The 27,014-nt window shown below is 42.7% G+C and overlaps 2 protein-coding genes across 13 annotated transcripts in view; one reads left to right on the top strand and one right to left on the bottom strand.

Annotated features, from left to right (window-relative positions):
- Positions 1 to 27,014, top strand: part of SPATS2L (spermatogenesis associated serine rich 2 like) — a 164,477-nt gene that overhangs the window by 105,635 nt on the left and 31,828 nt on the right. For 5 of the 10 annotated variants that reach the window (XM_082688964.1, XM_082688963.1, XM_082688961.1 and 2 more), the window contains 4 exons: positions 2,642 to 2,691; positions 5,261 to 5,510; positions 20,445 to 20,651; positions 22,025 to 22,160. In XM_082688964.1, coding sequence (XP_082545090.1) covers positions 2,642 to 2,691; positions 5,261 to 5,510; positions 20,445 to 20,651; positions 22,025 to 22,160 — 643 coding nt within the window. The remainder of the gene's footprint in view (positions 1 to 2,641; positions 2,692 to 5,260; positions 5,511 to 20,444; positions 20,652 to 22,024; positions 22,161 to 27,014) is intronic. The other 5 variants (XM_082688969.1, XM_082688968.1, XM_082688967.1 and 2 more) reach the window with 1 other exon arrangement.
- On the bottom strand, positions 7,661 to 25,355 carry LOC309843434 (uncharacterized protein). Of its 3 annotated transcripts, XM_082688976.1 has the most exons (5): positions 25,045 to 25,355; positions 24,885 to 24,960; positions 12,916 to 13,061; positions 9,511 to 9,672; positions 7,661 to 8,284 (listed from the first exon to the last, which is right to left on the bottom strand). In XM_082688976.1, the coding sequence occupies exons 2-4, from the start codon at positions 24,919 to 24,921 to the stop codon at positions 9,541 to 9,543; spliced, it is 315 nt and encodes a 104-aa protein (XP_082545102.1). In that variant the 5' UTR covers positions 24,922 to 24,960; positions 25,045 to 25,355; the 3' UTR covers positions 7,661 to 8,284; positions 9,511 to 9,540. The 3 variants fall into 3 exon arrangements, 2 of the variants coding, with proteins under 2 accessions (XP_082545102.1, XP_082545101.1); XM_082688975.1 differs by lacking the exons at positions 24,885 to 24,960; positions 25,045 to 25,355 and adding an exon at positions 13,368 to 14,537; XR_014300141.1 differs by lacking the exons at positions 7,661 to 8,284; positions 24,885 to 24,960; positions 25,045 to 25,355 and adding an exon at positions 10,184 to 10,409 and having other exon boundaries at positions 8,764 to 9,672; positions 12,916 to 14,537.

The following is a 27,014-nucleotide window of genomic DNA, read 5'->3' as shown; positions in this document are numbered from 1 at the left end:
GCTAAACACATCTGATAAATGTGGTCAAGGAAGACCCGTCAGTCCGTTTCTCAGGTATATCCTGCTTATACTTGATCTGTTAAGGATGGCTTGATTTACTTATTTTCCTAGGAATAGAATAATTTCCCCAAGGTTTACAAGACATTTCAGGCAAGATCCTGATACACTCTCACATTCTGATATCCACAATCAAGGTTTAGGGTCCCAGTTGAATTTAAAAATGATTGTCATTCAAAGTAGACCTGCAGGTAGACCCCATAGTGAGTAAATTTTCTGGTTTTTTTTTTTTTTTTTTTTTTTTTTTTTTTTTTGCCTCATGAACGAGCAGATACAGAATTTTGAGTCGTAAGGAACAAATAGTAGAGAATCTGATATTCACTTAATTTGCAGCATTTGGCGCAGTTTGTCTCAAGAAAAAAATTTTTGGAAATCTGCACATCCTGGCTCCAATAAACTCTCAAGATTCACTTGCCAACATCACTTGCATGGAAAAAAGCTTTAGGAAAGGAAAAAGGTTATTATCCCCATTCCTCCCCACCCTCACTTGGATTGAAGCCCCCACATTCCCCATCATGAAAGTTTTTATTACAAAGTGGCCCTGTTGAAACGCACAGATGCCCAGGAACTGAAAGAAAGTCACCAGATCCATTTGTATCTAAGTAATGCACCTTGCTTGTCCTTGAAATTGTCACCTCATCAGTGTTGAGATCTCGTTACAGTAACTCATTGATTGCTGAGAAACCTCATATCACTTTGGTTGGGGACCAGTTGGGAAACTTGCTTAAAAACCACTGATATTCAAAAATATTTGTTAGGAATCACTAATGAGGCATATTAAAAGCACTGTTTCCAAGTGGCTTCAAAACCTCTGAGCAGTTTCAGTATAATTAAAATTTAGTAATAACGTTTTCAAAATTTGCTGTGAACATGAGTATTTCTCCTTCAGAATTACTGTCTAAAAGCTCATTGTCCAAATTGCAGATAGAATTTATGTCAAAATAGGAAAATTCGGGGAATAACTGAATATTGCACTTCAAGCAGTAAATAACTCACCTCCTTTCTCTGATTAAAAAGAACAGTTCTTGACACTTTCTTAAGATTTAATTTTATTTGGAAAACTGAAATGTAGCTGTAAGTAAGAACTACCCTAATGATTATTAGCCTGGATTGACTAACCAAGAAGCCTAATGAAAGTGACTTTCCTTTTCCAAAAGGAAAATATGGTGAAACATTAATTCTCTGGGCAAATGAGAGAGAGACCAGCTCAGTTAATAAAAAGTCTGAATTATAGCTTACTTTTAAGTGCCGTCGTATTATTTCAAGTACATGTAACTCAGAAAGCCTAAGAGGGGCATTGAATTGGAAACTTTGAATAGATAGGAATAATTAGCCTGTTTAAACATTAGTCAAAGCAATATGGCCTTCTGCTTATCTAACAGTGACAGTGGACTCAATAATTGGGACTCTACTAATTTGAAATTTTGTTATAAAGACCAGCCTGAACTTCATCTTTGTTTAGCCAACACACTCATCGTAGAGAACTATTAGTATAATGAGATTGTACGAGAAGGCTTAAAATTGTTAAAAGAATACATTTAGGGGCGCCTGGGTGGCTCAGTGGGTTAAGCCTCTGCCTTTGGCTCAGGTCATGATCTCAGGATCCTGGGATCAAGCCCTGCATCAGGCTCTCTGCTCAGGAGTGCTTCCCCACACCCCCTTTCTCTACCTGCCTCTCTGCTTCCTTGTGATCTCTATCATATAAATAAATAAAATCTTAAAAAAAAAAGAAGTACCTATTTATATGAAAACAACCCATGTACCCATTACCAATAACTCAATAACTTAGTGTTGAAATGACGCCCCACCCAATTGGAATGAGGGAGAATTCGTTAGGCCATGTGGAGACAGTGACCATAGCTGATCAGTCTTTTAAAATATTTTACAACTTAATCAGGTTAGGCTTTTCCTCTCTGAGCCTGTGCATGGCCACATAGGTATGTGAACGTAAGTTTCACATATGAAAGTGAAAACCTGGAATCAGCTTGTCATTCGACGAACTACTTTTTTGTTTCCAGGTGGAAGCCTGCCTTCGGAAGAGCCCATTCTGTACCTTTGCGAGGTGACAAGCGTGAAACTAACATCAGATAGTCAGTTTGTCCTCTTTACCGAGCTGCAAAGTGGGACTGTAGTGGGTGAAAGGCAGGGAAAGGGCAGGAAGGGCCACACAAGAAGCTTCGATTCACTTGGTTAATAATATTCCAAATCCCATGTTTGGTCTGGAAGATTACAGGTATTTTGATTCATATATCAAACAGAACAATTTTAATTCCACCTATGGCAACACAGCTGACAGAACATTCTCGATATATATTTCATTTTCTGTAAGACAACATAATGATACAAAGGTAAGCTTCATGTAGTGAGGCTTTAATGCTTTGATAAAACCAACATCATGCAGTGAATTAAATGAAAATCTGGAAATAAAAAATGAAACTGGCATTTTTATTAAGGTAGGATGTATCAAAACAAATTGAAAAGCCAAAAAAAAAAAAAATCGCTGCCAGGATGGAAAGACAGAGGTGAATTTTGTGCGGTGATTTATTATGTGAATCCGTGTTGAAGGTTCTTTGTCTTTGTCTAGGCAGTGCAGTCCAAGTTCTAAAAGAATGGAATATGACGGGGAAAAAGAAGGTAAGATGAATATCGATTGTAAATTAATAACATCTCTAGTCAAAACCTTCATGGTGGTTACCATTTAAACAAGGTTACCAATTTCATGCCTCTTCCAAAAAGGTTGATAATGTATAAATAGAAGGTTTGCAATTTGCAGGCTCTCCTCAGTTACCAGCCAGCCTCACTGCTAATGCCCTTGCTTCCTGTTCGAGTGTCTTGAACCACCAGGTGTGCCGTGGAAGTCCCCGACTTCTTCTTTTTTCAAGTATTAAGGGGAGCCCAGACGGGGAATTCAAAGGATTCAAGACGTTAACTTGCCTGAACATATTCCATAGCACAAAGGAAAAAATTAGAGAGTGTTTTAAAGATACTTAAAAAGCTCTAAATATATTTTCTCATGCTCTCCCAAATGTAAGAATCTGTCCAAGGCTACCCTGAGATACATTTTTTTTTTCTTTTTTGCCGAGTTCTAAATTTGATCTTTAACAAAAGAAGAAGAAAGAACATACCTTGAAGTCATAGTGAGTTAGGGACCCGTTTTCCCTTCTGGAAAAAGCCTTTCTTCGAGAGCACAGATAAGGAGGTTTTATTCTGCCCACTTCGGGTCCTTTTGCTCCCCTGGCTAGTCACAAGGAGTGGGGCTTCGGGGCGCACATGAGATGTGTCCAGGAACCCCGTGGCCCTCGGGGTCCCGCACGGGCCCGCCTGATCTGTGAGCATCTGTAGAAGCACACCAGCTCCCATATGGTGTGCCACCCTTGTTTGGGGCCTGCGACCTGCTGGATGACTTTCACAAAAAGTCCTATTCTCATTTCAAAGTAGCTGCTCCCCCCACGCCCGTTATTTCGCAGTCGGGCCTTGTGTTTTGGGTATCCCACCATATAACAGGCCAGCCCAGCCTTTTCCACCGAGGGAAGATCGCACGCCTGCAGAACAGGTTGTAAGCAAACAGAAAGCAACATTACTTTCCTAAAATCTTGAGATGACTGAAATTACCCTTCCTCTTTCTTTCACCCCCTAGATTCATGGAAATAGGAAGAATTACTAGATATTTTTTTCTTTCCTTTTATTTTTTTTAATTTATTTATTTTTTTTAACCTTCTTGAGTCAGCCCCTTTGACAATCTCTGCTTAACTCCATTCATGGCTTCCCTGAAGTCTGTGCCAGGTGACGATTCACAAGTGATAGAAAGGCAATATTGACACGTCTGTGGAAACATGCCGGATGTGTGGTTGAGGTATCGAGTTTCTCTGACGTGAATCGGGGAGCAGCAGCCGTAGAGTCCGCATCTTAGAGGCTCATTGAGAAAATGGTCTCCCCGGCCCAGCAGACTCAGAGCCTGGGTGGGAATTTGGGCGGCCAGCCCTCCCCTTCATCCTGGGAATGGCTTCTCTGGGCTGGAGGAGCCCTCCCTCGGGGCTGTGATTGTGGTTTCAAAGGGAAAGAAGAGGAGCTGGGAGGAGAATTAAGAGAAAACTGTTCCCTTTTATTTTTTTCCTTTCATATGTGCTGGAGAACAAAGCCAGGCTGGTGTCCAGCGGGGAGCTCCTGCTGCAGCGGGGTGGGGACAGGAGTCCAGGCTGAGGGGTCAGGCCTGAATGTTAACTCCACGGAGCCCCCTGTGGGTACAGAACCGAAGTCAAGGAAAGCGTTCCACGGAATTGGGAACATCTTCTTAATTTCCTCTATGTTATTATATATTGACCATTAGGGCATTTTAGGAGAGGGACAGTAAAACCTGACCTATCGTGATCACCAGGGTCCAAAACGATTTTGATGGCCTAAGATGCAGGACTGGGTGTAAAGTGAGGCCTGGTCATGCTGTTTGACTAGCCCTGAGAGGTCCAGCATTCCAGCTGCGCAGTCCCAACCCAGGGTGGACGCAGAGCATTTTGGCCTGACTTTATCGCAGTTGGGTGCCTCCTTTGAAATACTCCCGGGATGACTATGGGACCCATGGCCGCCTTGCGCCCCGTGCCCTAGGGCAGCACTTCCAGGAATCCCCTGGCTGATCCAGGCTTAGCTCAGAGACCCAACTTGGACTTTGGGACATGCCTTCCACTTCCTCATTTTGCAAGGCCTTGTGGTCTTTTTCGTACTGATTGTCCCCCTCGAGCTCCTGTCCTCAGACCACCAGCGCCCTAGAGTCCTCCTTGCCTCCCACCTGGCGCCATCCTCTCTGTAAGGAACGCGAGCGCTTCTCCAGTGGCGCGCCGTCTGAATTCAGGCTATTTCAAAGCAGTTCTCACAAGGTTCGACTGTATTCCCCTTCACATACATCAGGCTTCGGTTTGCTCAAATAATATTTCGGCTTTTAAGCCATTCCCTGCTGTTTTTCCCTTCTAGGGGAATTTCTTTTGTTTACTGGGTCCATGAGTTAAAAGTTTACACAACTTACTGTGAGGGGAAAAAAAGAGATTTATGTCTACGTGGGTGGTCAGTAAAGACGTAGGTGTTTCCCCACATTCGATTAGAAGGGCCAGAGAGCAAATAAGTTAACACATTTTATTTTGATCTCTCAGGTTCACCTTCTAACTCAAGGGCCTGAGCAGAATAATATTAACTTCTCATTTGTTTCTCGTTCTAGAACAACAAAAGAAAAAGAAGCAAGTCCAAGCAGCATCAAGGCAATAAAGAGGCTACGAAGGACAAGGCAGAGAGGCCCGAGGCCGGGCCCCCGCAGCCGCTGCCGCCCCAGATACAAAACGGCCACGTGAATGGCTGTGAGAAAGACAGCTCGTCCACAGATTCCGCCAGCGAAAAGCCAGTCCTTGTCCCTCGTGAGAAAAAGATCTCGATACTCGAGGAACCTTCAAAGGCACTCCGCGGGGTCACAGGTCAGTAATTCTTATATAAAGTTGCTTAGGAAGACACAGAAGAGAAGGAGGCAGAGGGAAGCCACAGAGGCAGTGGTGGCCGCTATGATACTGTTGGAAGAGAAAGGGCTTCCTTCCAACAAGGACTCAAACGTCTTCTGCGGGAACAGGGTCGGGGGGTGTTAGAGGCTGAAGGAGAAAGCTCAGTGTAGCCCTGCACTAAATCAAAGGATAATTTTGGCCAAAGAACATAGTTCTAGTCTATATTAGGGTCATCAGGAAAACAGAAATCTCAGTTAAAAGAATTTTCTTTCAAGAACCTTTGCTGGGATAAGGGAGGAATAATTGATGATAACAACAAATGTTATTAAAGGTTAGATCAAATTATTTTAACTGCTGGTATTTCGTATTACGCAAGAGAACGTAATCTTCCAGGGTATTAGAATCTGGAATGTTAATTATTTGTGCTAGAGCTATATCTCAATTAATCTACAAAAGGCTACTTTTTAATCAAATTATGACCTTGGGTGCATCATTTCATCTCTAGAGTCCCATTTTCTTTCTGTAAAATAAGGACACCATCCCAGAATGTACTAGGTCAGTGGTCTCAGCACTAACAGAATGCTCCACTTTTATAACAAATCCTAAAATAAAAATCAGAGATAATGTTGTCTATCTAGAAATGGAACTTCAGTAAAGCAAAAAATATAAGAAATCAGGAACAGCTAAACTAGAGGACTTTTATAAAATGGTCAGATATTCACACCCACTTAAAATGAATCACTTTGCACTTAAAATAAAACAATGGTCAATGGGACATTGTGGACACTAGTTTTTATTTTTATTTTTTTTGATATTTGACACGTGAAGCAAGAACAAAATAAACATGTTTGTATACAGACCTAGAATCACTCCGAAAGCAGCTACTACAAAGGCAGGCTGAAGCGGGGACGCTGGTTGTCAAGTCAGATTCCATGACCACACGTGTCATTGGCTGTGAGACTTTCCAGACAGTGCAAAGCTTTTGGTCAGTTCCACACACCGTAAAGTACAGTTTTTTCTTAATTTACCCCATATTAAATCCTGGAAATCCATAGGAAGATTGTACAAAAACTACTTTGTGTGTATATATAAAGCATCCAAGAGGACCTGAGAAACCCATCGGGACACGAGGCGATGCTTTATCGTGCAGGATTCCTGTGACAGTAAGTTACTGAACTATAAGGTGTAGGCCCCTCCCCCACCCACACATTTTTTTAAAAATGCCTCCTAATTCCAAACGCCTGGCAGGTCCCCTAGCCAGGACCCCACCACCGGGTAATCCCTACAGTCCGTCTTCTAGTTACAGAATCTTTCACTGATGGACTCAGCGACTCTCCGGACTCCTTTTCCAGGCTAAGCCCTGTGCTCTTCTGCCCTGGAAATTCCCGGAAGGATATGATACGCTTGAGGCCCTGAGGGAGTCGCTTTCTGTTATTCCCGAAGAGAGGACCGAGTTTACAGTTTGGGGAGGAGAGGGGCTAGCTGCATCTGTGAGCGATCCGGGAAAGCTTCGGTGGGCATCACCGTTATTGAAGGATCCGTAGCCTCGAGGTGGTAGAGGGCTTTGGAAGGTTAAAACGAAGTAGAAAGGACAGGACTCCACACCCTCTGTGGTCTGTGGGGCAGTACTATCCTCTCGGATCAGCCAAAAATGATCAAGAGGGGCCCTGCCAGGAAGAACTGAGTCCGGCAAGAGACAAAGGCAAACAGACCATCTCACGCTGACGGGTACCAAACCGGGGCTCCGGTGGGGAAGCATTAAATAACTCACGGGCCGTGTAACAACGCTAGGGTGTTTGTAGTTTGCTCAACAAGCACTGATTTTCTTCCACAAACACATTGCCTATCTCGATAGACAGCGAGCAGTAAATCAGGAGAGCCTCCCAGAACTGTGCTTCCTTAAAACCAAACAAACAGCAACAGCTCATTTCCATTTGGAATCTCAATTTTCCAGGAATTCTTAAATTCAGTTTTTACCAGGCCTACGGTTTTGAGAATGTTTTGATTTATAGTAAGGGCAGGAGAAAGAAATGAAATAATTGGGTGGCAGATTCCCAGCCTGGCTTGTTACTGCTTTCCTATGAATTACTTTCAAAATCTAATTACTCAAGTTGCCATTTTGATATCAATCACAGACTAAAAGCCTAGCACGTATATTCGTTTATTTACTTATAATTTATACCTTCTTTTCTAAAACAATTTCGGTAGCTCTGTCAAGTATATGGCATTAGGACAAATTCAATATTGAAGCGCTTCATGTCACAGTGGTTAGCTGCCTTGAAAGTTAAGTATGCACGAGAGGAGTTCTCTGTATGAGGCGGCTTTTGTCGACTCTCACATGAAACTTTCTGTGAAGCCTCCTTTACTGCACAAAAAGCCATCTCAGGATCCTTTTGGTTTTGTTAGGTTCGGCACAAAGGTGTTGAAGTACGTCAGTATTACCAGTTAATGTTGCTGGTTCAGTACAAATCCATGCATCACGTCAATTTTCTTGTTAAAGAATAAATGATGATCTTGGAAGGTCATTAGATATTTTTGCAAAAGGAAGGGAGTCCTGGTTGACCATGAACTCATCAATGGCTCACGTGCTATGATCATACATTTAAAAGTGAGTTTGTAACTGGTTAGGTTTTCCTTCGCAAAGACAGTGGTGCGGCTTTGAAATGCGCATCCCAAGGCCTCGAACCAGGTATTTCACAGACGAGTGTTAGGTCTTGGACGGTCTGCAGCCTATTATGAGCAGAGCCTTGGAACTGGAAAGGTGGGCAGTGACCCTTTAACACCATCCCCTCACTGAACTGGAGGAAGCCGAAGCCCCTACCCCCGCCCCGCCCTGGGTTGAGAAGACAAGAAGAGAACCCACACCCCCTGGGGTAACTCCTACTGCTTTGCAAAAGCCTGACTCAGGTCTGTGCGATTTAATGCATGCATTGGAGAACTGCCGCTGAAACCACGGGCTTCCTGACTCCGAAAAGATGTATAATTGAAAAATTAGGAAAAAGGGATCATAACAAAGCCATATAATGATATTCTGTACTTGAGTGGGTTCGAAGTATGAGCGGAAAAGAAATCTCCAGGCTGCTTGGCAGCGGAGCGTTTATCAATCTCTCCAATAATGAAACTGGCTCAGGGAAGCTTGCCCCGACTGCCCAGCTGAGCGGCGGGCTGTGAACACGTGCAACGCATGTTTTATCTTTTTATAACACCTTGACACTCAAGATCCCTCTCTTTTTAAAAAATTTTAACAGAATCATTTTCTGGGAGGGGAGAAGTGAGCTCGAAGATGTATCCAGGTGGTCCAGGGGTGTTGGTGTGACTTCCTACATGAAAACCCGCCACCGAAAGCATCATCGTTTCAGGCTGTAAATATAGCACCGTCGTGTGGGACAACGCTGCCTGTCAGCCTGTGGCTTGCAAGTTTGGGACATTGATTTAAACTTAGTACAAAATTACTTCTTTAAGCCATGGAGTAGTTTTTTTTCTGTATTTCAGAATTTTTAATAACAGCTCAAATTAGATCTTTTACATAATCCAATCAAGATCATTCTGCATCCAAGTACAAAGTCAGACAAGGAGTAGATTAAGATTTATTTTTACCAAAAGTAATGCCAAGGATCATTTTTAATCCTGAGGCCCATCTAAATGTCTAAAGCACATTATGACTTTAGGGGTCGAATTTCCTAAGTATACTTCCTGCTCTACTTTCCCCAAGGCTCCGGTTGCTGAGATATTTAAGTGCTTATCACCGTGTAGGCCTGAACAGGATTTGGGATTTCTCTGTCATCCTCTTCCCACTGGACACAATTCCCACTGAATAGGAAAGGAGCAAGATTATGGGCCACCAGCTGGCTCCAGTGACAGAAACTTCGGGGGCAGGGCTTTCCTTGGCGATAGCCTGTCTTGCTGGCTGGCCTGCTTCCTTTATGTTCCCTCATCTCGGGAGGCGTTCCAGGGACGCAGCTCCTCTGTTACTTGTTACCTGTCTCCAATAGAAGGCTCCACGCTGTGTTCACTGATCTCCGCAACCCGGGAGGTTTGTATCCAAGACCAGGAGCAGCCCTGTCGTTTTTGCCAGGACAAGGCGGATTCTCTCTTTTGCTGTGGGCCTGGCGCAGAACTGCTTTCTCATTCTCAGAGTGAACTGAAGCAAATGCGACAGAAAGGGTCCTGTTATTTTCAAAAGTTGATTGTTTATCTCTCATCTGTGCTTCTTGTTAAACACACACACACACATACATACACACACATCTCACCAGACTATTTCACAGTATTTTTACGCTGTGAGGTTCCCTATAGGATTTTCAACCAGGTTTTTTTTTTTGTTTTTTTTTTTGTTTTTTTTTTGTTTTTTTAATGCTGCTGTTGGTCCTAGCCTCAAGATTATCTCCCTGGCTTCTCTAAGCCCTATATTGGACCAGGGGATTAGAAAAGATCAACAAGATGAAAGCAGCTTGCCTAGAACGTTAACAGTAAAGCCAAGTGTGTATATTCCAGGATTTCAGCAGAGCCCGCTCTCAAACGGAAGCAGTGTCAGATTGTAGCGAAGAACCAGGCTTTATCCCTGAGGGTGTTTGGATTCAAGTCTTGGCCTGGTCGCTTACTAGGTGTGTGACCCCGCACAGGTTAACCAGTCTGCGTCTCAGTGACCTCACCTGCAAAATAGAAAATAGAACTTCACTTCACAAGAGCATGTGGGCAGCGGTGGTGATTCGCACAGCATCTGGCACGGGGTAAAGCCACAAATCATTTATCTGCCTCGTGAGCCTTTTTAAGCGCCCTGCCGTGGGTCAGGAATTCTTCTAGAGGAAGTGAACAGGACAACACGGTCTCTGCCCTCGTGGGGTTTGTGTACATGTTTGAAGGGAGGAGAAGAGATACCTGATAAACCAGAACACAGCCAAGTTACCGAGAGAATTCTGGATTGTCATAAAAGCCATGGGGACAGTGAGCAGGAGAGAGCAGGCCAGGGGTCGAGGGCGTGCAGGGCGATGTGAGAGAAAGCCATGATGTCAGGCGAGTCATTGAAGAGGAGACACGGGGGCCGAGGCCCAGACGCCCCGAAGCGCGTTCTCTCACGCCAGCTTGCCGTGGCCTGAGCAGCCCATGTTTTATTTAAACCTTAATTAAGGACTTATAATCATAGGTTTTTACCCCTTTTTTTTTAAAATTAAAGATGCCGCACTTTATTAATCTATACAGCTGATCTTGGGTCCTGTTGTAAGAACAGGCATTTTGGAAAGTTTACACTTTAAAGCAGGTTTATCGTGACTGTCACCCCTCCTTAATTATCTTAGCATCTGAATACGTAAGGTTAGCTCCTGGTCTAGTTGGGAGCTGTTCAGCGCCCTCTTAGGCTCCCAGCAGCACCGTGTCCGAGCTGTTCTAGTAGCCAGGGGAGGCCTGCGACCGCATCTTCCGGGACTGGGACCGCTCCTTCCTTTCTCTGGGTAACGAAGCAGCAGAAAGACACCGGGGCACAGGAAATGCAAAACCCCTCGGGTATTTTTCTGTCACCTGGGTAGAGTGAAATCCAGAGCTGTCTCCATTCCCTTCTCATTTGCAAACGCCTTTTGCTGCAAGCCTGCAGCAGAAACACAAAACGACTCCTCCCTCAAGAGCTGATACCTTCCTAACTTCCCCTCCATACTTTGTTAGGGGATTTCCCTTACAAGCAGCCCTTACTGAATGGAATGCACTCCTTGCAAAGAACAAAAGGCCTCCTGAAAAGCCAATTTTTAAAAAAATTTTCGAACAAAGATTTAAATGGCTCTATCCCGATGCAACGAGAATTGAACCTGTTTTGCAGTGAAATAAATGAAGGGAACCCATCCACCTGTGCCATTGACAGCTTAGCGCATTGACTTTATTATCTATTATCTTTTTCTTTAAAATTGTATTTATCTTTTTGAGAAAAAGAGCATGAAAGAAAAGAGGGGCAGAGGGAGGAGGAGAAGCAAACGCCCCGCCAAGCAGGGAGCCTGATGGGGGGCTCGATCCCAGGATCCCAGGGTCACGACCCGAGCCGAAGGCAGACACTGAACCCAGTGAGCCACCCCAGCACCCCTATTATCTATTATCTGTAAATATAAATAAACCTGTAAAGGTATTAATGACATATGAGACCATGAAAGTTCACATAAATAAAAGCAAAAGGTTTCTTTTCCAATCTGAAAAGTTACGAGCCTTTTGCCCACTGAATTGATGAAGTTTCATAGGATTTGAAATAATAAAGTCCATCTGTCTTTGATAAAGAAGTTTCGGGAAGGCAGAACTGACTGACACTGTGTCTTCGAAATAAACCTGTGTGTCCGGGTCTCCGTTTCAAAGTTACGGGTTCCTCTGACTCTCTGCTCATTCCGCTGTCGAGCAGTGACAGAAGAATGGTGGAACATGCAGATCCAGGGGCACCCATCACTGTCCTGTGAAAAGTTTTCTTGGGGCATCATCACTAGAACATCATTCTGCAACATTTGAAAGACTTATCTTTACTTACTATCTCTAGGTCTTCACTTCTACCTCTTGGTTATCAGCCTACTCATTGTGCCTTACAGTCCCGTCTAGCCGAAGACATTGCTCCCACTAAGGGAATCAATATGGCTTCCCTGTATTGAGTCTAGCAGGCATTTTCAATCCTTCATCTTTTTTTCCTTCTGCAACATTCAGTGCTGTTGATCACTTTGTCTATAACTACTCTGTGTCGTCTTTTCGGTGCCTGGGACATGACACTCCTGATTTCCCCTCCATCTTCATTGCTCCTCTGTTTCCTTTGAGGGTCACTGTTCTCTACTTGGCTGTTAACCGGTAGAGCTTGACAAGGCTTGGTTGGCTCCAAGTCCTTCCTCATAGAAAACCATACCATCTTCTTAGATCGTTTCAACCGTGCCCGAGTTTTAATTATGTAAGCTGGCTCACAAGTTCGTCTTCCCAGTCCAGGCAACTCTCTGTCTTCCAGGCTCTTAAACTTGACATTTTCACTCTAACAGTTCAAAGCACTTCAACAACGTGCTTAAAGCAAACTCATGATCTCCGTCCCAGTCCCAGCTTTCTTACAGTATTCCTGATCTTCGTGTCCTCTCTATTTAATGTGCCAGCCAGCAATCTAGGCATCAGTCCTGACATCTTCTCCTCTCTCTCCTTCCACATCCAATCCATCAACAAATCCTGTTGATTTTCTTTTCCAAATATTCCTAGAATCCATCCATTTCTCACTATCTCTACCTGCGCCTTCCCACCAAAGCCATCATCCTCTCTTGCTTGTGTTGCTTTAGGGGTCCACTGATTAGTTTCCTAGCATTTACATGGTTCCCCTCTAAGTCAGTCCGTATCCTGAAATCTTTTCAAAACTACATCTCTGAACTCTTAAGATAAAAATCAAAAGTCTCACCGTGGCCTGCAGGTTCCGCATGATCTGGCCCCTGTGTGTCGCTCCAGCCTCATTATATGACCTGCTCTTTCTCACTGTCTCTACTCGGCCATCCTCGTCCTCTCGCAGTCCCTCATGCTGGCTGCGTGAATCAGTCAGGTTCAAGTCTGGAGACAGAAACCACAGTTTATTTGAATGGGAGGAAGGTAATACAGAGAATTACTAAAGCACTAGAAACACCAGGAGGTGGTTAATTACTAAAAGGGATAAGTGAAGACTCTGAGGGATCCAGACACGCAAGAGAGCAGTTACTGTCTCCAGGAAGGTTGGACAATCAAGAGCCGTCCAGTACAAGACTGAGATTCTGATCCCGTCAAAGGTATGTGGCCCTCAGAGGAACACACAGCCTTGTGGTGACCAAACAACAACAAAACCTTGGGGAGCCAGGACCAGGCTGTTCCATAGACAGTTACCATTGCCAGAGGGCGTAGGCAGACTGGCACTGCTCAGAGTCACGGGACTGGAGCAACTGGAGACCATGCCAGGGTGCGGCTGGGAGCTCCTGTGACGAACAAGCATAGCAAAGACCCAGACGTGGAAGAGAGGGGTACGCCTGCCCTCTTAGCCCTGCATGGTCACCTCACGGCCCTCCCCCGCTAAAGCTAACATTCTGCCAGCAGGCAAAACAGGGCCACCAGCTCCAGCAGCACAAAGTGAGGCAAAAAAGGGGAGATTTGAACCAAGAGACAGTAACTTGGTAACTGGCACACGATGCTTCCTCCTGCCTCAAAAGCCTTCTTTGCTGGACTGCACAGATTGGCCTCCTTACCTGATCCGTTAGTTCATGGACTTTCAAGTGACGGAGGGGATGGCTGGGGAATTACTAGCATGAAGTCAGCTACGCCAGTGACAGATTTCAGAACACTATGCACTTCTCTTTCATAACACTTATCACAGTTGTAATTCCACATTTGTTTGTGTGGCCATTTGATTTATATGTCTTCGTAACACCCAGAAAGTTCTGGAAAGACTGAGAGCACATCTGTCTTTGATCACCCTTGTAGTTCTGGGGCCTAAAACAGTAACTGGACATTAGAGGTGCTCAAACAAGCCTTTTTCTGTTGAAGTATTAGTGATAGAATATGTAAAGAAGTGTAGGTTAAATTTTGTTAAGTCACTGTGCTGCTTTTTAAGGACAATTATGAACTTTGTATTTCTTATTTTAAAAGAAATTTATACTAATGAAGAAATTTGAAAAATGAAGCAAGTCTTAAGAGATCAAAAATCCTCCCTCCCCAAAACAACCACTGTTAAATTTAATTTCAGAATTTCTTAACTGCACAGATGTATGGGACTTTTAAAAGCAAATATCCTATTAAATAGCATGTGAACTTTTGTATTCTTTTTACTTAAGGTGACATTATAAACATTACCTCATTTCTTTAAAAACATGATTTTAATGGCCACCTTGTGTTTTTATGAATTTGACGTATTTTTAATTATTCCCAAACTGTTGTCCATGTGGATTGTTTCCGTTTGTTTGCTCTTGTAAATAATGCTCTAGTGAACATTTCCCATGTATAAATCTTTATAAACAACTATGATTTCCTTGGCACATTTTCTTAGAAATGGTATTTTAAGGTTCAAAGAGTATGAATATTTCTGAAATTCTTAATATATTGCTGTCCAGAAAGATTGTGCTTATCACATTGTTTCTATTTGTAAAACTGGTTAGTAGGGCAATGGCATACTTGAAGATGTTTCATTTCCATTTGCATTTCTCTTTTTGTGAGTACTTAAGAACACTAAGATTATGATCAAAGAACTATTATTATTATCAGGTATCATTAAACACTAACATATTGACCTAATTACTTTTAAGTGAATTTAATACGTTTTTAGTAACACAGACATTAGCAATTTTAGGCAGAATTTTATAACAAAATTAGACTTTGTTTCCTTTCCGGTTTTTTCTTTTTTTTTTAATTTTTTTTTTTTTGAAGATTTTATTTATTTATTTGACAGAGAGATAACAAGTAGTCAGAAAGGAAGGCAGAGAGAGAGGGGGAAGCAGGCTCCCCACAAAGCAGAGAGCCCTATTTGGGGTTTGATCCCAGGACCCTGGGATCATGACCCTAGCTGAAGGCAGAGGCCCAACCCACTGAGCCACCCAGGTGCCCCTCCTTTCCAGTTTTCTTCATAATACCATATTAATCATCAGGCAACTGTTTTACTATGTATAGGAGTCGGTGTTTTACTGTGTATAATAGGAACTTAATGGGTTAAAATTATTTTTTTAGACCTGCTCTTATATATAACACATTTCTTAAACTTAGATTTGAATTCCATGTATACTTCCTTCAGTTCTGGTTATAAATACATGAAGCTTTCACTGGAAAGTAAAATCTAACAAGAAAAAAGAGTTTTCAGAAACTTTCAAGTCTGAACACATACATGACTATATATATATTATGAAAATCTCTGAATCCTAGTCCTTTATTTCTCCCAAGATGAAGATTTTGGTTTTTTTTGGTACTGTTAACAAAAAACAACCACCACAGTTTCTGTTTTGCTGTGTAAAATAAATCCACACAAGACGCAATCAAATATGACCTACAGTGAAGAGAAAGATTAATCATTAGAAGCAGAACAATATCATTCATGATTGAAGAAGCAGAATATTCCACAAAATATTAGCAGGTTGGAGTAAGCAATTCTATCTTTTTATAAAAAGATAATGCACTATGACCGAATGTGCTTTTTCCCAAGAATGCAACTTTGGCTTAACAGGTCAAAACCAATTAATGTAATTTGCTATGCTAATAAAATATGATCATCTCAATAAGTGAGGCCAAATAAAATCACTTGGCAAAATAAGAAAAACTCCCAGAAAACTAGGAATACAGAGAATTTCCTAATAAACATATGAAAAACCTGCTGTACCATTAATATCATATTTAATAATAAGTATTGGATACAGTTTGACTAAGATCAAGATTGTATTATTCTGCATTGTACTAGGGTTCCTAACCAGTTTAATAAGGCAAGGAAAGACTGGAAAGAAAGATGCTAGACTGTATTTACAGATGCCATTATTGCCTACATAGAAAAATTTTAAAAACCAACAAAGACAAAAAAAAAAAAAAAAGAAAATTAGCAAGGTAGCTAAATATATAAAAAGGCAGTTGTATATCTGCATTCTAGCAGCCAACAATTGGCAAATGAAGTTTTTAAAAACATTTTATACATTAGCCTACGACATCTAAAATACCCAGGAATAAATTTAACTAAAGATGCCTAAGACACTATGAACTGTAAAACAGTGCTGAGGCCAATTAAAGAGTAGCTAAATAAATGGCATGATGTATCATGTTCGAAGATCAAAGTATGCAATATTGTTAAGATACTAAATATTTCCAAATCAAATTAGAGATTCAACTCGAGCCCAATCAAAATCCCATCAAATTTTCTTTAGAAATACACTGATTGTTTTTGTAAAAATGAGCTGATTCTTCAATTTACATTGAAATGCAAAGGACCTAAGTTAGCCAAAACAATCCTGAAAAAGAAGAGCAAAGTTGGAGGACATGCATTGTCTGATATTAAGACTCATTATGTAGTTGCAGTAAAAAAAGTGTGGTGTTAGAGGGGAGGATAGATAACTACATCAGTGGAATGGAATGCAGTCCAAAAATAGACCACACATATATAGTCAATTGATTTTCAACAAAGGTGCCAGCATAATTCAGTGGGGAAAGGTGAACTCAGATTTACTGCTATGGTCTGTTACTTTTTCACATTTTACATATTAGTTGTTAAGGGCAGTGAGCCTGTCCCATTTATCTCCTATGAGTAAGCCAGGGTTAGCACTTAACTGGGCACTCCTTTTGTATCTATTGAGTTAGAAATCAGAATGGTACTCAGGAAGATATATACCATCAATGTTGGGATTTGATAAGTATTTTTAATAAAGGGAAGGCTCAGGTAATAGTTAAATTCAAAAACATTTACCCTTGTAGGAGCCATTTTAGGATTAAATTAAAATGTATATAAATTAAAATGTATATAGTATTTATTGAAATGCGAGCAGATGAGGTGTGTCCAAGATATAACTACTTTGATTCAAGTATTTGATGAATATCGGATAAAGACACAGCCAGAGACGCATATCAAACTAGACTCCCTATAACAAGAAGGCCCCAGTGCGGAAAGTACCAAAGTAATGCTGATTCATTCATTCATTCATTCGTTCATTCGTTCATTCATTCGTTCAGTAGTCACCATGTACTTAATAGGCACCAAGCACATAGTGTTGAACAAGACATACATAACTCTGTCACCGCTTTTCTCATGTAGAAATGCAGTGGCTATTTTAAGGTTTCACTAAAGTCAGTACTCTTTTAGTCTAGAACATAAATTAGTAGTGATGGCAGATTTTAGATCAATAATCTCATGCTCCTTCTGATTTATAGTAGTGCTACCCAGTAGAAATATAATGTGAGCTACATGTATAATTTTAAAATTTCTAGTCGCAAAATAAATAAATAAATAACATTCCTAGTAGCCACATTAAAAAAGTAAAAAGAAACAGATGAATTAGATTGGTTAATATATTTTTTCCAACTTAATACACACAAAATATTATTTTGACATATCAGTATTTTTTAAATTATCAAAGTAATATTTTTAATACTTTTTTTTGTACTAAGACTTCAAATCTCAGTGTATATTTTACACTTACAGCACATCTCAATTTAGTCAAGCCATATTTCAAGTGTTTAGTGTAGCTAGTGGCTACCTTATTGGACAGTGATAGGAATCAAATCTGAGTCAGCTGCAGTCTGTTGAAGTTTATAAGTAGATTCCAGAAAGATAGAGAACTGATGGTACTTCTGGCCATAATGTTAGAGGGAAATCGCTCTATCCAGGAAAGAACCCCCATTATTCTGTTGCTAGAAATACCAGGATTTGTGGTTAAGATGAGCCTAACTCTGTTGTAGATGAATAACTTCCACCAGCTTTCTTCTGAAAGCGCCTCAGAGTTTTACTATATTTGGAGATAGATCTGTACAGCTAATGTGCAAATATATCCAAGCCATCTTTGAGAATTTCAGATCTTTCCAGTGTGCAGTGATTTCCACCAATAAGACAGCTTTTCAGGACCCTAAAAAAAAGAAAACCCTGCTATTCATATTTCTCAATGAATTTTTGTTGGATGAATGATGAAATGAACCAATAGCCCACATACCAGTTCTCTGAGACACAAAATATTTTCAGCTCTAGGTTAATGAACCCATGCACATTTGCATGCTTGCCTTCCATTTAAAATTCTTATGCATCCAACAGAATAATGCTTTCCCTTCATTCTAAGGTCATTATTTCCATTAGGCTATAATATAAACCCCCTTATTTTCAAGAATAAGACTAATTTACTACACTGTGCACAGCGATCTCTACTTTAGATTCTCAATTTATAATATTTCATCCAGGCTGAATCTTCACTATGATTTAGAGAGGGGGTGAGTTGTATTCAGCCTGTACTTAATCACTATTTTAACAAAACATTCACTGACTCATCAAAAAATCAGTTTTTCATCTTAAGCAGTAGAGCTTCTTTAGCCATCCATCTTCACCCCAGCAGAACCACCTGGCAGGTAGGATCCTGGGCCCACTGCTGAATCAGAATCCCCGGAGGTGGTGTCTGGGAATCTGCATTTGTAACAAGTACTAAGGGAGATCTCGACCTCACTAAATCTTGACGACCACTGCCCTAAAGTTCCATGTCACTATCCCTAGCGATAAAATCGCATCCTACGATTTAAATCTGTTTCACCACTGGAGGAAATGCTGTTTTCAGTACTTAATTTGTTCACTACCTTTGTTGAACATTTCACTGTGTATTGTAATTTCCCTTTAGAGAGTACTCATCATTCAGCCCATAAACTGTATGCTGTGTTTTCTTTCTTCTTTTCTTTTTTTTTTTTTAAGATTTATTTGTTTATTTATTTTAGAGAGAAGGAGCATGGCGGGAAGGGGCAGAGGGAGAGGGAGAATTCAAGCATATTCCCTGCTCAGTCTGAAGCCTAATGCAGGGCTCAGTCTCATGACCCTGAGATTATGACCTGAGCCGAAATCAGGAGTCAGACACTCAACAGACAGCCACCCAGCCACCCCTGTGCTTTCTTGATGTATAAGTTATGAATGATGGATTCAACGAAAGTCAAATTTACACTTCTCGTAAATGTCTAAAATCAGACTGACTAGGACACAGGCGATAGTCCTTTGCACCTTCCAAGTATAGTCTCCATAATATTTGTGGCAAATGTTAAGAAAGGCTCTTCATTTTCCTATGAAATCATTTTATGAGTACTTCAATTCAGTCACAAGTTCACAGATAGCTATCGAGCCAGACCCAAGTACCAGTGCTTCAGAAATGAATCAGACTTCAAGGGAGTTCTAGCCTTCTCAAGGCAGGGGTGAGGGGCAGACACATAAGTCTTGTGTTTGAATATAATGCAGTAAATTTTTATGAGGTACCCTGGAAGTAGAGAGAAGGGAGGCAGGGCGCAAAGGGGCTGGGGTTCATAGAGACAGTGCTGTGCTCTGTTTGAGTGTGAGCCACAGGCAGCCAGAAACGTGAAGTCATTCCTACAGGCTCGCCCAGGACACAGGCTCAGAACATGGGATTCTGGATCCCCACCTGCCCTCTCTCTACTACACTCAACTTTCTCCAAGAACCTGGCCTTCAGTAGCACACCGGCTTCCTTTTCTTAACATCCAAAGCTCTCTCTAGTTGTGAGTAAGATGTTAAGGGTGATACATTTCCTTTTCCGGCCACTAAGGTGCCATTTAATTCACTCCAGCAATAACTAAATAGAAACCTACCTTTAAAAGATGCTGAGAGCAATGTGCTGCTAATTTATTGCCACATCTATTAAAGCTCTAGAGAGAATTTGACTCCCTAGATTTTAAATATAGTAGAGATATTATGTTTCCCGATTTAATCCCTCCATAATAAATTAAGTGAAATGATTATGGTACCTGTTGTGACTTCATTCTTGCCCTATCTCCAATCACTCTTCTGCCTTCATTAATTCAGAATAAAATACCACAAGACATTAATGTAGCACTTGGAGATAGGAAGGCTGCATTTTTATAGCCTCAATATGAAACCGTACTTAAAGATGCTTATACCTTTACTGAATGAGGAGAGAAAAAAAACCAAAACCCTCTTCGTCTCCTAATAACCTTCATCATGAGTGAGGAAACCAGGGCTGAGATGTGAGGTGGCTGGCCCAGGGCCACCGTGTAAGTGACTACCAGAGCCAAAACGCCCACCCAGGTCTTCCAACTCCCAGTGCAAGGCTCTATTGCTAAGATATCCTCAAATCTTCTAGAGATTCTATTAAAGCAGTTTCTTCACTGTTTGCAACGAAGGGCATTATTGCCAACATGAAAACAAAAACAAAACTCTTGGCATTTCCCCATCACTTTCTCATCAGTGTTCTCAGTGTATCACTTCACAGTCATTATTTGGTGTTTTCTTACAGAAGGCAACAGACCACTGCAACAGAAACTATCCTTAGATGGGAACCCCAAACCTATACATGGAACACCAGAGAGGTCAGATGGCCTACAGTGGTCAGCTGAGCAGCCTTGTAACCCAAGCAAGCCTAAGGCAAAAACATCTCCTGTTAAGTCCAATACCCCCGCAGCTCATCTTGAAATAAAGCCAGATGAGCTGGCAAAGAAAAGAGGTAAAGTGATTTCTTTTGCACAAATGATTCAACACATTTTGCACCCCGGAGAAGTGCCAGAATGCTAGAACATTCCAAACGGATGCTGCTTAGTGAAAAGAGATGCACATGTAATTGCATTTCTCTCGGTGACCCACATAGATTGAAAAGTAAATGTGATACCTCCCATGTGAACCAAAGGTCTCGAATGTTCACGAGGAATCACCTCTCCTTTCTCTGCCCCTGTGGCCATTCCGCTCTTCGTAGACATGGACAAACTGGCACCACGAGTGCTTTCTACCCTCGTGTTTCATGAAGCGAACGGTAACGCGGGAGCCCTTTTAGCAGAGGGAATGCCGACTGATTCCCTGGCCCGCAAGTCTTCCCTTACCCTGAATGAAGATGATTCTAGAGGCTGACCCGTCTTCTTCAGATGTGACCTTCCTCACAGAACCTCAGTTCTGTGCTAGAACTTGCAGAGACACTGTAACCCCAAAAGAGGATTTTATATTTGACACACTATGTTTTTACTAATTTTTGAGCTTTGTCATACTTTACACTGAACTGGTATTAAACACGAAAGGGGCTAAATCGCTTCCTTTTTGGTTCCCAGAGGATGAAATCCATGATATTCTTCACATTCAGCCTCGGTTGTATCTGATTTCCTTGGCTTTGGTTTGATAGACTTTCTTACTTCTCTTGAGGGAGAGTTCTTTCTTCTAAGAAACATGGCCTTGTTGGGATCAGTACAATTGGCCCACTTGCTTTGCCCTATCTGTGTACCTTGGTGACGGTTTCAGGAAATCAGGCGAGACTGGCAGCCTTCGAGCAGCTCTAAGTGCTGCTGCTCTAATTACAGGGCTGGCTCAGGACCGCTGGGGCGGGAGCCAGCATACCTGGCACCAGAGCTCCCTCCTCTCTCGAGCTCATTTGTACCTCTCCCAAGCTCCATGGCCTTTTCTTCATCCAAAAGCCCTGCTGGCTTTTAACCACGCAGAGTGGTGAGAGCCAGCAGCACACAAACAGTCTTCAGACATATCAGATTCTATGAAACTGGAGTTTGCAATAGAACATCATGACCACAGCCTCTTTCCAAAGCACAAAGGAGGCGTGGGTGCCCCAACTGGCCCACCCACAGAGCCCCTGGTCAAATCCCAGCAGTCCCAGGGGCCACACCAGTCACCCACTGTGGATTTTTACAACTCTGGGTTATAAACACACAAACCTCTTCTAGACGGAACTTTTTTTTTTCCCCCATTGAGAAACAAAAGATAAATCTCTCTCTTTTTATTAGGGGTAGGGGAGATCGCTGCTTTTGTTGTTGTCGTTGTTTAGCTCAGATGTAAAAAGATTAAGTGTTCAATTTAACATTGTTTCCATGACATTACTTTTAGGCCCAAACATTGAGAAATCGGTGAAGGATTTGCAGCGCTGCACTGTGTCTCTAACGAGATATCGTGTCATGATCAAGGAGGAAGTGGATAGTTCGGTGAAGAAGATCAAAGCTGCCTTTGCTGAATTACACAACTGGTGAGTAATTCAACTTAGAAACTATAAACTTACGGCACTTGAGCTGTTCCTACAGGTAAAAGCATCTGATGGGAAATGTTGTTTATTTAATACATAAACATCACAGAACAACTCCTTGGCAAATTTTTTAAAGTCCTGCAGGCAGAGGCCTCTATCTTGGGAATAAAAAAAGAAGGGAAAATGTTTGAATAAGAAGAAACCTGATACACATAATTCACTGGAGTTTGAAGTTGGCCCCAAAGTATATGAATGATGTAGAACACAACCTCAACAAATGATATTTTTGACCAATCCCTGGAAGGCTGATATGATGAATGCTACTGAGACAAAAATATTTTCCAGCCTTATTGTTGTAAAATAAGACTCCCTTAACAAAACTCAGAAACATCTTAGGCAAGCTTAGTGATGGAATCCCATCCTTGGACTGGAATTTAGGAATGGTTCACTGGTATGGTTTGGGTCCTGCCCTGCCCTGCTCTGCAACTGATGTTGATGGGAGACATTTCTTTGAGCTGTGTATATGTGCTTACATGCACAACTGAAATGAAGTCACTACTGGTGAAGGTTATTATCCATAGAAAAAGTTCTCAGTGTATCCATCAGGACTCTTCCAGCTTCATGTGACAGAAACCCAAGTCACACTAGTTCACAACAAAGGATCGTTTACTGGCTGATGTACATGAAAAACCCAGAACATTCCTTTGGGCAAATTTGGTTCTAAGCCTAAATTGTGTTCTGAGAATTCAGTTTCTCTCTCCCTCCCCTTCTCCTTTTCTCCGTCTCTCGCTCCTTTCCTCTCTCAGCGTCTCCTGCAATCTCTTGGCTCTGCTTATTCTTGGCTTGATTCTTAGGTATGATCTCTCCATGTGGTAGCAAAGATGGCCCCCTAGCAGCTCCCAGCTTACATAATCCTTAGTCCCTGTGATCTGAGAGAGAGCTTTGTCTCCAACAGTTCCAGCAAAAGTCCAAGGGCTAATTTGCATTGGCGGGCCTGGGTCACATATCTGTCCCTAAATCGGTCACTGTGGTAAGAGGGACAGTCTCTCCAGTAGCCAGGCCAGGACCATGTACCCACCACAGAGTTAGTGGTTGGGCGAGCCCCACCTGAATCCCACAGACTGAGAGTTAAAGAGCTGTGGTTTCCTGAAGGAAAGTCGGGGTGCTAAAGAGAAAAATATATAAAGACAAGAAGAACATATCCACAGTGCCCAGGCTCACATGTGTTCTCTGTATCTCATTGGCTCTCCATGATTCTAGAATTTGATCCCATGTTTTTCATAGCTTTCTTTCCAAGTCCTTTCTTTGACACAGATGTGCTTTTCAGCAGACTAGAGAGTTGTGTAAAACCAAGGATTACACTTGACACAATCTAGAAGTCTTGAATTTTCAACCATCTGCTATATATAAGATCCCAGTGTACATAAGCTATCAGAGACTTGAAAGGAAACTGTCTCCATCACTGATCATTCAGGGACGGACCCTCTCCCCTCCACCCGGTCATGTCATCTTCACCTTAGCGGAGCTCTTCTCTGCCTGATCAGATGCTAAACTAATTGTTCAAAGTAAACTGCAGGCATATGTTTGAAAGTACTTAGAGAAGATAAAGATGCTATGTAAATGAAAGGTGTTAGTAGTATTGCTGATTTTTATTTTATTATTTATTTTTTAAAAGATTTTATTTATTTATTTGACAGAGAGAGAGAGATCACAAACAGGCAGAGAGGCAGGCAGAGAGAGAGGAGGAAGCAGCCTCCCTGCTGAGCAGAGAGTCCGATGTGGGCCTCGATCCCAGGGCCTGAGATCATGACCTCAGCCAAAGGCAGAGGCTTCAACCCACTGAGCCACTCAGGCGCCCCAGTATTGCTGATTTTTAAATCATACACACACACACACACACACACATATGCACACTCAACTTCCAGGCCTGTTCTCCAGAGCCAGAATCAGCAACCTTCATCTATAAAATGCCAGCTAGTAAATATTTTGAGTTTTAGAGTCAGTCGTGTCTCTGTTGCAACTACTCAGCTCTACTGTTCGGGCACGAAAGCCAGATAAATGCAGAGAAGCAGTGGACCCGATTTGGCTCGTGGGGGTCGCAGGTTCCTAGTCTCTGGAGGGACTAGTCAACTGCTCAGAGGAGACCCCTCTGTGTGGCATTTTAGAGTCCACTCTTCCTCTGGGGCCTCTGTATGAGACCTTCCCTCCGAGTGACTCACACACTAATTGACAAAGTGTAGCACTGACCTCAAGTTACCTCTCTCCTCCAGCTGCTCGGAGTCCTTTTTTTTTTTTTTTTTTTTTTTTTTTTTTAATTTCCTTAGTAAAATGAACACCACATGGGTCACGAGACATCTGGAGATTTATAACAGACTCTTTGAGCGTTTCACTCCTCAAGAGCTGAAAGTGTGGGCCAGGGAAGTCAGGTTGTGTGTCTTTTCTCTGCTTGTGTGTCACACTCTGTTTTAAACTGAGGGTAGGATCGCCCCTGAGTGAGCTCTGCCAAGCAGGACCGCTGTTTAAAAGTTACCTCGTAACGAATGGCACCTTTCCTCCGTACAGAAGAAGAATAAATATAGATTAACCATTTTTTATGTGTTTTCCAATCTAACCTTTACTAAAAATGATCCCCAAGTAAGGGCATTCGTGTCAACTTGAAAAGAAAACAAAAGGCATTCTTTCTCATCAGCCATTAGCAGGCATTTCTGCCAAACGAGAAAACGTTACCTCTCTGTTCCAAACAAGCCTGCAGCCTCGCCAGCATGGTGATTGATGTACTTGGATAAAGTCTTCCTCTCGTCTTCTGACGGGGAGAAACCGATGAATTGTAGGGATCAGGCAGCTCCTAAAAAAATAACTGGCTACAGAATGGAGGAAGGCAGCTTACACATTTTCAGAAATGAAGCTTTCCTCTTGGGGGTGACATGGCGGACTCCAGGCATTGGAGAAAATTGTGAATGCAGCGCCACTCACTGAATAGAATCGGAGCCTCGGGGTTACGTTGTAAGGCATATCCAGATGTGGACCAGGTGGGACAAGTCCTCTGGAGATTTCCCAAACGAGTGATGGTCCTGAGACACGTTTACCTGGTGCACAGGCCTCACTGCCCTCCTGACCCCGCTCTCCTAGCTTCAGGCCAGCCGGTGCCCTCACCAGACCCTTCAACAGGCTTTGTGTGTAGCTTGGAAATAAACAGAAACTCTCAGGTAAGACATTCTAAACATCCAGCAGGCTACCAGGCTTCAGGAGGTAGATCCTGCCTGATCCAGTTCTCCACAAGCCCGCGGGGATGCACGGAAGGAAGATTTGGGGAGGCGGGGAGAAAGCACTTGCTTGCACACGCCCAGCCCCCCAGTGAGTGCATATCTGGGTAAAATGAACCCAGTGCATTTCTGACCCCGTCTGGCAGTGGAGAATGCTTTGTTCAATCCAGTTCCTGAGGAAAACCGTGAGGTGGCTCAGAGCTGGCCTGCGACCAGGACACAGTTACGTAAGACTAAATGACCATTCATGGATCAATCTCATTTGCCCATAAAGAACTGGGGATCCGAGAGGACAGCAGAGATGACACGATGCTCTCACGCCGTCTTAGCAGAAAATAAATTTTGCAGCATGAGTGTCTGTGTGAAAAGTCACATCAGGAACTAACATGAAACAGCTGGTTTCCTTTCTATATGATTGGCCCCCTACGACAACTGGAAAATATTCATCCTTTGGAGTCCTAGCTGCCAGATTTAATTGCTTTGTGTGCAAACTAGTCTAGCTTCTCATGACAAGTGTGTGTGTGTGTGTGTGTGTGTGTGTCCAAGCTGATGGTGCAGGCTTAAAATGAATAATAAACATTAAATTCAAACAACATTAAGGAAGGAGAATGGGACTTGATCGCTCTGCCATATGCCGGGGGAGGAAGGATTCCAAAATCGAGCTGTAAAAATTGCTAGGTGCCATTGTCAACTTAACATCTAATTAAACGCACTCCTAAAGGAAATGCAAGATGGTAATGAGCCAGAGGGTGGAGCTTGTGCTGGGGATGGGGTAGCGGGTCACAGAGAATGGAGGCTGGGGGAGACCATATTTTTCGGCTGCTTTGCGTTCATGTAGGAAAGGGAAATCAGTCCCAGCCTGTGTCCTTATACCTCATGTTTATTTTTTCCTGAAGCGCCGCCAGGTCTTACTTCAGTGGAATTCGGAGTAGGTCAGGAGTTCCAGGCCCTGTCCTGCCCCACCTCCCCTCTCTCCCCTGCCTCCCCCTCCTCCCCCTCCCCCCTCCCCCCTCCAGCCTTGCTTTCCTCTTTCCTTGCACCTTGGAGTTTCGTCCCCCAGAGCAAAGACAGGTGCTCCCCACTCACTACTACAAGATAAGCTTGCACTGGAGCCCCATAGCACTGTCCTTTATTCCTCATTAATGACGGACACTCATTCCTGTATCACTGATAACCTCATCCTGCTGATGGCCGTGGGTCCTCCTTCCCAAGTGTCCTACTTAATTCAGACGTTAACAGTGTTGAGACCCTCTCCATCAGCCAAAAGTATAACCCTGCACGGGAGAATTTGAGGCTGCAGAAAAGCCTGCCTTCTCCCAGCATTCCTCAAATCCCACTCCGACGTGGGCCTCTCACCTGTCCTGGAAGCTTCGGAGGTAGCCGAGCAAAACCACGCCCGGACCACCAGTAGTTAGCAGGGTGACCCCACACCCACCAGAGAGCCTCCCTGTGACATTTTAAACATTGTGTCCTTTTTCTGAGAAGCCCTCCCGAAGGGGAAATTGCCAGCAGGGCCTTTCAGAGCACACGAGGCAGCCCTGTGTCCCACAGTCCCGGTCGGCTGCTCCTCGGGTGCCCAACTCAGGTACAAATC

Source organism: Mustela nivalis (assembly GCF_964662115.1).
Source record: "Mustela nivalis genome assembly, chromosome: 11".
Classification (NCBI taxonomy): domain Eukaryota; kingdom Metazoa; phylum Chordata; class Mammalia; order Carnivora; family Mustelidae; genus Mustela; species Mustela nivalis.
The sequence above is the reverse complement of the archived record's forward strand: the minus strand, read 5'-3'. Positions and strand labels throughout refer to the sequence as shown.

Excerpts from the sequence above, each read along its gene's own strand:
- LOC309843434 (XM_082688975.1), bottom strand. The coding sequence starts at position 13,473 with ATGCTTGTTCGTCACAGGAGCTCCCAGCCGCACCCTGGCATGGTCTCC. Across the intron at positions 13,062-13,367 it reads GCCTACGCCCTCTGGCAATG|ACTTGAACCTGACTGATTCA; the intron begins GTAACTGTCTAT and ends TTCTGTCTCCAG. Across the intron at positions 9,673-12,915 it reads TGCGGAACCTGCAGGCCACG|TTCACTCTGAGAATGAGAAA; the intron begins GTGAGACTTTTG and ends CATTTGCTTCAG.